The sequence below is a fragment of the Convolutriloba macropyga genome, chromosome 10 (genome assembly GCF_964194025.1).
Source record: "Convolutriloba macropyga chromosome 10, txConMacr16.3, whole genome shotgun sequence".
NCBI lineage: Eukaryota > Metazoa > Xenacoelomorpha > Acoela > Convolutidae > Convolutriloba > Convolutriloba macropyga.
The window spans coordinates 57,211,245-57,222,386 of record NC_134477.1 but is presented as its reverse complement, the minus strand read 5'-3'; the positions used below and the strand labels follow the sequence as shown (position 1 = coordinate 57,222,386).

The window sequence follows — 11,142 nt, the reverse complement described above, 5'->3', positions numbered from 1 at the left end:
ATAACCAATTAATTCTTCGGATAAATTCAAATATAATTGCAATGTTCACATAGGAAAAAAATGATAATGGGTATTCCGACAAGCTCCGCTGTTTCTCAATAGCAGATAAACAGGATTAAATACCATAGAGTTTAATACTCATAATATTAATTTACAAACCACTTTCTGACCTGAAGTTTTCCTGGGAATATAACACGGCTTCTGATTGGCCGAACTGAACCCATTCCACAAGATCCCAAAAGAATGTCGGATGATAAGTGTCGTGGAATTGGTCTATTACAGGTGGGTATAGAAATAATATGAGCATTTAGAATCCTATGCTCCGTTTTCACGAGTGCTATATCGTTTACTGGCTCATCGTCCATTGCAAATCTGTAAATGACACAAAGAATGTCCCCACGAGGTTTGGTCAAAAAATAATGTAAGATTAGCGGTGAACAGCAGAAACTTTTCACAGCAGAAATTCACCGCATTCATAGCTAAAAGGTTCGGTGAATTTCTGCCGTGAACACGGGTTCGAACCTCTCACCTCCTGCATGTCAACAATTTCTGGATTGAATACTGTTCTAATCGAATGTTTTTTCAATTTCTGCTCTCAACTTGGTCAGAGCCGCCGAGAGCAATTCGACTAAGTCAGTTTTTCGTTATTGTTGCCTCGGTTTACGCTCTCCTTTCGATAGGTTTTATATGTTTGCAGCGCTCAATTAATTTTTTCAAATGTTTTAGCTAGTCTCTTAAATTAATACATTACACCACAGATGTATACCCTAAAATTTCCGACTTAGAAAAAACCTCTCAAAAATTAGATACATAAAATGAATGAAATTAGGAGACATCCTTACTTACATTTCGGAAAAGGGGTTTCTCACATTTAGCGAAATAAAAGAACTTTCAAATCGTAAAATAGGTTACAATTCTTGTAGCACGCTTCCGCTCATTTTAGGAATCTTTTATTCGCATTAAAAGTATCTCTGAGCCGCAATTGAGGCTAATTATAAGCGCTTTTTGAGCATGCAAGGCAATTTATAATACTTTCTAATAAGCACTTTATTACAGATGTAATTGAAGCTTTTAAGGCTTTAAGCGATTTAAATATATACAACTTTAAAGACAAAGTCGATAAGCCATCGATTTTTTCCGAAAAGTCTCTCGTTCAAAAAAGGGCTTGTATATCAATGTTGGACTGGCAAACTCAGAGGCGCTATAAATTGGGGGGCACTGATGTGGATACCAAGCGTGTTTTTGTTAACCAGGAAGGAAAAGTCGACTTGAAAATCCGGCAAATATCATCAAAAAAAAATTGAGGGTTTTTTCAAAAAAAGTCAAATTTATTTTTTTCCAATTTTAATTTACTGAAAAAAAAAATTGTTGGCACGACTAATCAAAAAATTAATTCGGTTGTAATTCGGTGAGCGAATTACATGTCTTTACTTCTGAAAACGGAAATCAAGTTTTGCAATTTCGTCCAATGTTTTTCAAAATTTGTCTCCTATTTGAAAATTATGATGTGATTCTATGGGCCAAGGAAATTTAGAATGTTGCTCAAACTATTTTCGTTGCATAGCCCATTCAAATAGATTGTACTGAACCAAAAATTTTGCTTCGATGTCAATACTTAAAAGTTTGTTACATTAGAAAAAAGAAATTCGGAAACGCAAAAACATTGTCTGTATTTCATGTAAAATGCCTTTTCATTTCTCGACTTTTGGGTCTAGGTTGTTCAAAGTGATAAGAAAAAACGTGTGTCAGGCTCTTTTTGTCTATGATATAAGGAAATTTAAGATTAGTGTTATAAAAAGTCAAGTTTTGCAATTTTGTCAAATGTTTCTCTTGAGTCGTTTCGTAGTTTAAAAAATGATGTAACCCCATGGGTCAAAGGGGTGTTGAATGTTGCTCATACCTTTATCGTATTATCTCCTACTTATAAGGGTTGTATTAAACCAAAAATTAGCTTTGGTGTTAAAACTCTAAAAAATTGGTACATTATATAATGTACGTCCCAGTGCCACAAAAACTGATTTTTTTCCAAAAAACTTCTCGCTCAAAAAAGGCTTTATTTGTCAATGTGGTTTTGGCCGAATTTATTTTCACTGGCCAAATCTATTTCATTGGCCAAATCTGATTTTGATTTCACTGGTCGAATCTATTTTGTGAAATGTATGATCTGCGTCCCAGTGCCACAAAGTCCGATCTTTTACGAAAAACCCCAAGCTCAAAAAAGGCGTTGTTTGTCAATTAGGGACTGGTGTAGATTCAACGAACTGGCTAGGAACCCTTTGATAAGTAGTAATAAAGTAGTAATAAGTATTAATAGTAGTAATAAAGCTTTAATAATCGTTTTAAGCCCAAAAACGCACATTAAATTAGGCTTAATTGTGGATTATAGTGCGAAATCGAGATACGTTGCGTGCGAAAACGCGATACATGAATGGAGCAGATGCGTGATAAAAAATGTGCAAAAAAGGATACATAGCTTGTACATTTATTTCGCGGCTAAATTTCGGAGACTTTTGCGAACACGGGTTGCTAATTTCACTTCAATTTTGCCGGTTTCTGCCAAAGTAGCTATTTTTCGCAATATTGTTGCTGTTTCAATGTATTAACATACGAAAAGCAAACACATGAAACAAGAATTGGGCATATTTTCCCGTGAGGATTTGGGTATACCTCTGCGGTCTAATGTTTAGTGTAAGATAATAAAAGATTTAGCTTAATTAATCTTTTATTATCTCAAACTTTGTAAGTGATAATAAAATATCTGATTCTTATATGCAACTAAAAAATGAATAATATCATATTTATGAATTCAACAAAAATCGTGTGATCAGCAACCAGGAATTACTTTTTAGAAGACAATTTTAAAGCTTAGGGCATTGAAATTAGTGATCTAATTAACTGCCAATAATGGCGAATACAATTAAAACCCAAAAGCTGTTGAATCAATCTAGCAATTCTCAGAGTTTCTCATTGTTTTTTTAGCAATGGAAGTCACTAACTCTGGTGCAAGGAAGAAGTCGACCAATCTGTAGTGCTGTCTGTATACATCTGGCACTGTGAAGTCACCCACTTCCAAAACCAGATCACTGGCTGAAAACGGCCAGCTTGAATTAAGTATGGTATAATTAAAAAAACTGGATGGTTCCAGAACAGGCTACTGGAGGGATTATCTGAGTTAATATTGTCTTTCAAGAACCTCAAAACATACAAAAATGAACTAAAACTTTTTGTGATAATAGCCATGCTGAGAAAATTTCTGGTACCCATTAAAGAAGAATTTCAAAGAAATAGAAATTAAAAAATCAAATAAAAGTGCATCGAACTTATCATTAGTTGCTTTTTCTTGGTATTACATTTGGCAAACGCTGACAAAAAATTATCGAGCAGTGAGCTCCGTTTTTCCATTTTAAGTGGGGAAACCCTTAGTTTTTGAGAACATCTGATAATATAGCTTTGTAGGCAAGATAGGAAAAACCCGTATTATTTTTCTCGCGATGAAGAAGGTTGCAAGTTATAGTTATACTGGAAATTTATTGAAAAAAATTGACAAAGTTCAAACAAATAATTTTCTCCAGTATAAATTACTTCGGTGTTGCAGCGATTTGATGTGGTGTACAGGAAAGTTGCTCTGAATTTTGCAGATAATTTTTTCGTTTCCGTTTTTGCCTCATAATAAATTAGCCTTTCCAAATTAAAACTTCCATAGCGACTTTTGTAAGCCAAAAAATTTTATTCCCTCAAGCTGTTTGTGTGAAGCAAGAAAATACAGAATAAAACTTGTATCAAGAAGGTTGTCGCGAGGTATTTTGAAAAGAATGTTCAATCAACGTTTTAATCGTTAGGAATTAAAGCAAAGAAAATAATTCATAACCACTCACTCGACTCCTTTTGCTCAATTTTCAATAGTTTTTGTATCCAAAAAAACTTTAATTTCTGCAATAACTTAAGTTTTGAAAAGTTTTTGTGAAAACTCTTAAATACCATACCAATCTCAAAATCAGGGCAAAGAAATATCTGCCCGTTTGATTTGCTGGCTCCAATTTAAAAGAAAATCTTTAGCAGGGGAAGGAAAATGATTTCCGATTGTTTTATATCGAGATTATTGTATAAAAATGACGTGAAAGCCACGTTTTGAGAAGCATTTCTCCAAATCGTTTGTTTTCCCTTAAATGGTTGCTGTTTGAGAAAAAACCTAGACCTTATGGCTTTAAATTTTTGATTCGGAAAAAAAATATTTGTCAATAAATTTTGGCGCTTGGAGACTCAAATGTGAAAAGTTGTTTTCCTTAGCTTCAATCAAGTTCCTTAAAGTCAAAATCAATCGTGTTGGTTAAAACTACGGTGATATACCGGATCAATCCTCTCATTTGTTCCTTATCATCTCTTCCCTATTTTTTATATGATCCATTATTCATTTTTTAAGGCCTTAAGGTTGACGAAATGTTGCACGAGACCCATTGGTAACCATTTAAAGCCAGTTTAGTGGTCTAAGCAGACGGAAATAACACGAAAATCACCATTGTGGTATTCGATCCGGCAGCATACATTTGCATGCGTAGTGTGGTAACCATTGGAGCCATTGAGAAAATTGATTGTCATTTGGAAGTTTGCAACTTTATTGAGGAAAAGTTTTCAAAATTCGAAAAGAAGTCAAACATTTGATTGATGTATAAACTTCGAGAACAATCAAATTTTACTTGTTTTTTGGTCTCTAACTATTGTTTACTGTACCTACGGTGTGTCTGCTTCTTATAGTTTTTTAGACACGTTTTGCCCGTACCTTGGTCGCAGTGAGTTTCATTGCTGTACCATTGACTTTCAATAGTAACCATTACTGGCCAAGACAAATAGAAGTGTAAATACTTTTGCCAGTCTGCGCACACTCGATTAGGCAACATCCCAGTCTGTCTTTTATTCGCAGCATCATTAACATTATTGGTTAACACTGCACTGACTGTCTCAGATCAGACTGTACATACAAAGAACTAACAGACTGTACATAGCAAATTTTGAAAATTTCGAATGACTGATATCATGCATGAAATTTTCAACGTGTCGATACCCGGAGCTGCATTCTAGCTGAATTTCTACGAACTACACCACAATTAACTCACACATCGACCTTCACCGACTTCCGCCGACCTCCGACCTCAACCGACTTCCACGACTTCCACCGACTTCCGCCGACTTCCGCCGACCTCCGACTTCCGCCGTCCTCCGCCGACTTCCACCGACCTCCGCCGACTTCCGACATCCGCCGACCTCCACCGACTTCCACCGACCTCCACCGACCTCCGCCGACTTCCGACCTCCGCCGACTTCCACCGACCTCCGCCGACTTCCGACATCCGCCGAACTCCGCCGACCTCCACCGACTTCCGACCTCCGCCGACTTCCACCGACCTCCACCGACTTCCGACCTCCGCCGACTTCCACCGAACTCCGCCGACTTCCGACATCCTCCGACCTCCGCCGGCCTCCGCCGTTTCTACCTGAATGACGTGAATGCACCAATGTATTAAGCCCGTGGGGTGTCAACCCCAGTGTTAATCAGTGTATTTATGTTAACCTTTTTCCAGTGTTTGAATAGTAGACACAATGGTCTTCATATGTTGTGTATTTCAGATTTGATTGAAACTTGTGATTGATATTTGTGTTGTTGACTCGAGACTTTGATTGAATTGTTGTGTATCGATATGGAGCAGGTCGCCATTACCGTTGAGATGCATGAATCTATCATGAAATGCCAGCAGGAAGTTATGTTTATAGTGGCTGATCAGGAAAGAAAGTCATGTCATGGTATTGTTACGGTCAGGAAGGTGTTTGACATTGACAATGAGAGGATGGATCTTGTACGCAATTTGCGCAAAAGACGGGCACCTGCCAGTACTGTAGTGGTGGTGAATGAACGCAAGGGGAAACGGTTTGAGTGCGGGTATTGTGAGTATGAATCACGTGCGCAGCACATTACTGCAAGGCACGTTGCCCGCGTTCACCAGAAAAACATCAGGCCCACTAAACGTGACATTTGCCCGTTCATAACGATATATTCAGCAAATCTAAAGAGACATCATCAAAGAGTTCATAATTCTGTCAGTTTGAAATTGAGGTGTGAGTCAAAGTCGTCGGAGTGGAGGTCGTCGGGGTCAATTTCGTTGAGGTCAAAGTTGGGTTCAAAGTCGTCGCAGTCAACTACAAAGTCATCTACAAAATCATCTTCAGTTGTTCCATTGAATTAGTTATTGCATTGCATTCAGTCTTCTTTGTTTATAGTTTGAATGATTCTTTTTGTTTTTACTTCCTTGTTTTACTTTATAGTTTGTTTACTGGATTACCTGGTTACTTGGCTTAACCGTTGCTTATTATAGTCACTTGCTTATCATTTATAGACAAAGGTCATTACAATTCGCATTACCAATTTGCAGTCAATTTAACAAGGGAGGAACTGTTCCATTTAATCATGTTATGCACGTGATCAAAATTTAGTGCTCATAACGTACCCCCCTCACTCGTGTTAATTATACCATAGGGGGGGCGGGGGGGGGGTAGTTTTGCGGGGAAAGGTAGTAGGGGGGTTAGAATTTGAATGATAGAATTGGATATTTAATTATACCATAGAGGGGGGTAGTTTCGCGGGGAACGGTAGTAGGGGGGTTATAATTTGAATGATAGAATTGGATATTAAATGTTAAGTAAAAATGAAACAGTTCCAACAGGGATCAGAAAGACAGACCTCGAGTCAACATGCCTAGTCAGTCAAAATGCCTCTCACAGCTGCTAGCCAAACTGGAAAGTTGCTGCTCCCATCGAAAGAGTACAGAACCATTTGCTTGTACAGAACCAATTGCTTGTACAGAACCAATTGCTTGATGAGATGATCAAAGCTGGAAGATTAGCTGAACCTTACAAGGGCGTTATTTATTGTGTCTGGCTAATTTTATTAGATACTTCCCAACGCAAGCTCTTAATTTTGCGTTTAAAGATCAAATTAAGGCTCTCTTCAAATCCAACAAAAAATATCCTCACGTAGTCAACTTCAGTAAGAACATTGCTGTGCCGGGTCACTGTCTCTCTGCTTTGTCTACTCTCTGGATTATTGCCGAACCAGATTGGCAAATGAAGCTAAAGTTACTGGAAAGAGCGGTGAGCGACAGTTCAACGGAATGGTAGACGTTTACAGAAAGACATTTGCATCTGACGGCATTGGAGGATTGTACTATGGATTCGTGATCTGTTGCGTGGGTATCTTTGTGTATCGAGGTTTCTACTTCGGCATGTACGATCGAAGCCCATATTCTTGGGAGAGAACGCCAACTTTTTGCTTAACTTCTGCTTGGGATACGGTGTGACCGTAACTGCAGGACTTTTCTTATACCCCATAGATACAACTAGACGACGAATGATGATGACAACTGGACAAGCTGTCAAGTTTAAGGGATCAATTGACTGTGCGATGCAGATTATGAATAATGAAGGATTCATGTCCATGATGAAGGGAGCCGGAGCTAACATTTTGAGCGAAAGGAATGGAAACGTCTCGAAGAATCGTCTTTGAATGTGCAATGTGCAATTATCAGTACTAGTGATTTATCTAGTTAACAATGCTCCTATTCAATCAATGTAAATGTGTGCAAGTGTGTTTTGTATGTAATATTTCACTGTATTGGAAGCGGACGTACAAGCTAAGCAATACTTGCTTTCCACTACAAAATATGTTTGACGAAAGCGCGTTCCGCGGAGATTTGTGCGACAGTAATCTTAAAATATTGAATCGTGAAATGGGTTTAATTGCTTTGTGGAGACCAGTTTGACAAAGTTTAAAATAACCCTTGATACTTCTCATTAACGTACTCTTCGGCGACTCTATGTAGATGAAAGTAAAGCGCACAATGCTCCTTGAAGAAAATATTTGCCTTCTGAGGTGTTTAAATAACAAAATTCGGCTAAATAACACAATTTTGGATGACTTTGTAATGGAGAACGAACGAGTCATTTTGTTGAGCGAAATAACATCTGAAAAAATGCAAACTAGAGAATGAAATGTTGGTTCAAATCTCACTCAGCGCGAATCTGAATGTAAATCAAAAATTACTTATTGTCAAATTTTCATTGATATTAGCATAAGAGGGGTACCAGAACCGAAAACAAAAGACGTATGAGATAGAATGGGAGGTGATTGAAATGTCCATTAAATTTCAAGGAAACAAACAATTTAAACTACGCTTATTTAGAAAAGATATGGGACTTGTCCTCAATGTGACTGCTTGACAGGTCGAAAATCAGAGCAAATAGGTTCAAAGTCCAAAAATAAATTTCCATTTTTGAAAACAGTTAATTCCACAGTTATTAATAATAATCAATTATATCTACATATGATGCAATTGAGGCATCTCATGTCATAATCCAATGTTCGATTGCGCAAAAATTCAAAACCAATGGGATCAACGATTATTGTTTTAATTTAAAAAGAAACCAAAAATCCTTTGGAATGTACAAATATCTAAAAATCTGACATTTTCATAGTGAAATCAAACCTCGTAGTAACCGTAAAAACAAAGCTGGGAAATATATGTTTGAAGCTAAAACCTTTATACACATAAATTTATAGCTCATTGGAATCGGGCTGTGACCTGTGTTTACAGGGACTGGGCTACAAGTCGAGCAAAAAACAATTTCAAATAGACGAAGCTCAAAAACTCAAATCTATATTTGGAAACACATATTTTCAAAAGTCATGAAAGAATTTGGATCACAACAAAAAGCAATGGATTGAGTCGGAACACCTCACAGAGCCAATTGGGCCTGTTAATAATGAGATTAAGTCATGAGCCCACAACAAACAAATACATAAATAAACCAAAACTTCAAACAATTGTACATGACACAGTTCAAGGCACTATAATTATAAGATGTTACCTGAAAGAACTGTAAATCAGCATTTTACCTTCATCTTAACATCAACAAGTCTGACTTTTAAAACGACTAAATAGACATGACAACAAAATGAAACACAAAAATTGAACAGTATAGAAATCTCTTTACATAAATTGAACTTGGCCCCATTTTTGACGAAAATAGTCTAAATTTCGAAAAATTTAGCGTAAATTCTAGCCACAAAACTCGGATTGATCAATGCAACAACCCTCTCCTCTATCTTTAGAGACGAAATCAATATTACTACCAGTAACAATTTTAACATAATTTAGCAAAATTGACAACAATTTGGTTAAAATTTCCGAAAATTTGGTCAAAATGTGAATAAAAACCGGTGAAATACGTCTAATATTCACAAAACAGTTAATTTTAAAGTCATTAATAATAATCATTTATATCTGCATATGAAGCAATTGAAGCATCTCTTGTCATTATTCAATGTTCGAGTGCGCAAAATTTCTAAACCAATGGGATCAACGATTATTGTTTTAACTTAAAAAGAAACCAAAAATCCTTTGGAATGTACAAATATCTAAAAATATGACATTTTCATAGTATTATCAAATCTCGTAGTAACCGTAAAAACAAAGCCGAGAAACATATGTTTGAAGCTAAAACCTCTATACACATAAAATTATAGCTCACTGGAATTGGGTTGTGACCTGTGTTTACAGGGACTGGGCTACAAATCGAGCGAAAAACAATTTCAAATAGACGAAGCTCAAAAACTCAAATCTATATTTGGAAACACATATTTTCAAAAGTCATGACAGAATTTGGATTACACCAAAAAACGATGGATTATGTCGGAACGCCTCACAGAGCCAATTGGGCCTGTTAATAATGAGGTTAAGTCATGAGCCATCAAAAAACAAATACATAAAGAAACCAAAACTTCAAACAATTGTACATGACACAGTTCAAGGCACTATAACTATAAGATGTTACCTGAAAGAACTGTAAATCACCATTTGACCTTCATCTTAACATCAACAAGTCTTCCTTTTAAAATAACTAATTAGACATGACAACAAAATGAAACACAAAAATTGAACAGTATAGAAATCTCTTTACATAAATTGAACTTGGCCCCTTTTTTGACGAAAATAGTCTAATTTTTGGAAAATTTAGCATAAATTCTAGCCACAAAACTCGGATTGATCAATACAACAACTCTCTCCTCTATCTTTAGAGATGAAATCAATATTACTACCTGTAACAACTTTAACATAATTTAGCAAAATTGACAAAAAATTGGTCAAAATTCCCGAAAATTTGGTCAAAATGTGAATAAAAACAGGTGAATTACGTCTAATATTCACAAAACTTTACACCTCGATAACTCCCCATGAAAAGCGAAAATTGAAAAAAAATTATTTCCATATTCTACGCTTTCTAATGATACGGGCTTTCTAATGATACAACTCACAACTCTCTACGATTACTATATCGATCGGCCAAAATTGACTGAACAAAAAACCCGTTTGAGTATATAGTTCCTCCCCCCTTCAAGAGAGGTCGGAACAATTACTTTCAACAGATAATCAACCGAATAAAATGTTTAGAAAACCCGATGTCGATAAAAGTTTTGGAAAAGATGGCCTATGTTTCCTATATTTCTTATGGAAATTCGTAACTGTCTATATTGCCCACTACAACTAATTCAAACTAATCAGATAAGGTCATTTCTTTATATTTTGATCGGAGCATCGATATTTTCAAATTTGAAAATCGATAAGGCTAAGCTTCGGATGCAGATTGTGATTTAAAGATCTTAGTTAATTGATTGCAAAAAAAACTTGATTTGCCAGATTAGAAATGTACGTCATTGTCATTCATTCATTTGGATTTCTGTTACTTCTACTACAGTGTAATTAACTTCAACTGCTTAACGTTGTGCACGCATTTTGTTGTGTCTTTTGTACGTAGTATGGTAATTTTTTTAATCAACACCTGTTGCGATCATTTCAAAATTGAACACAGTTTTATTGGTTCCCCTTTCCATTTTTTGATTTTTTTTTTCATATCAAATCATTTTCATCATTAGGTGTTGTTTACTTAATAACAGTGGCGATAAACTCGTAGTGTAATGCTGAAGTGTTTTTCCAGGGTCGATCATAACTAAATTTAATTGCTATTATCGTAACAGGTGTTGATTAAAGTTGATTAAATGACTGGTGTTAATTGTTGTTGTAATCTGATAATTCAATC

The 11,142-nt window shown here is 36.0% G+C and overlaps 1 protein-coding gene and 1 pseudogene across 1 annotated transcript in view; one reads left to right on the top strand and one right to left on the bottom strand.

Annotated features, from left to right (window-relative positions):
* LOC142348087 (azurocidin-like) overlaps nucleotides 1–11,142 on the bottom strand; it is a 33,959-nt gene that overhangs the window by 2,554 nt on the left and 20,263 nt on the right. Inside the window, exons 2-3 of the mRNA XM_075399252.1 lie at nucleotides 2,997–3,087; nucleotides 171–372 (exon numbers count right to left, since the gene is read on the bottom strand). Coding sequence (XP_075255367.1) covers nucleotides 171–372; nucleotides 2,997–3,087 — 293 coding nt within the window. The remainder of the gene's footprint in view (nucleotides 1–170; nucleotides 373–2,996; nucleotides 3,088–11,142) is intronic.
* On the top strand, nucleotides 5,694–7,552 carry LOC142348510 (uncharacterized; annotated as a pseudogene).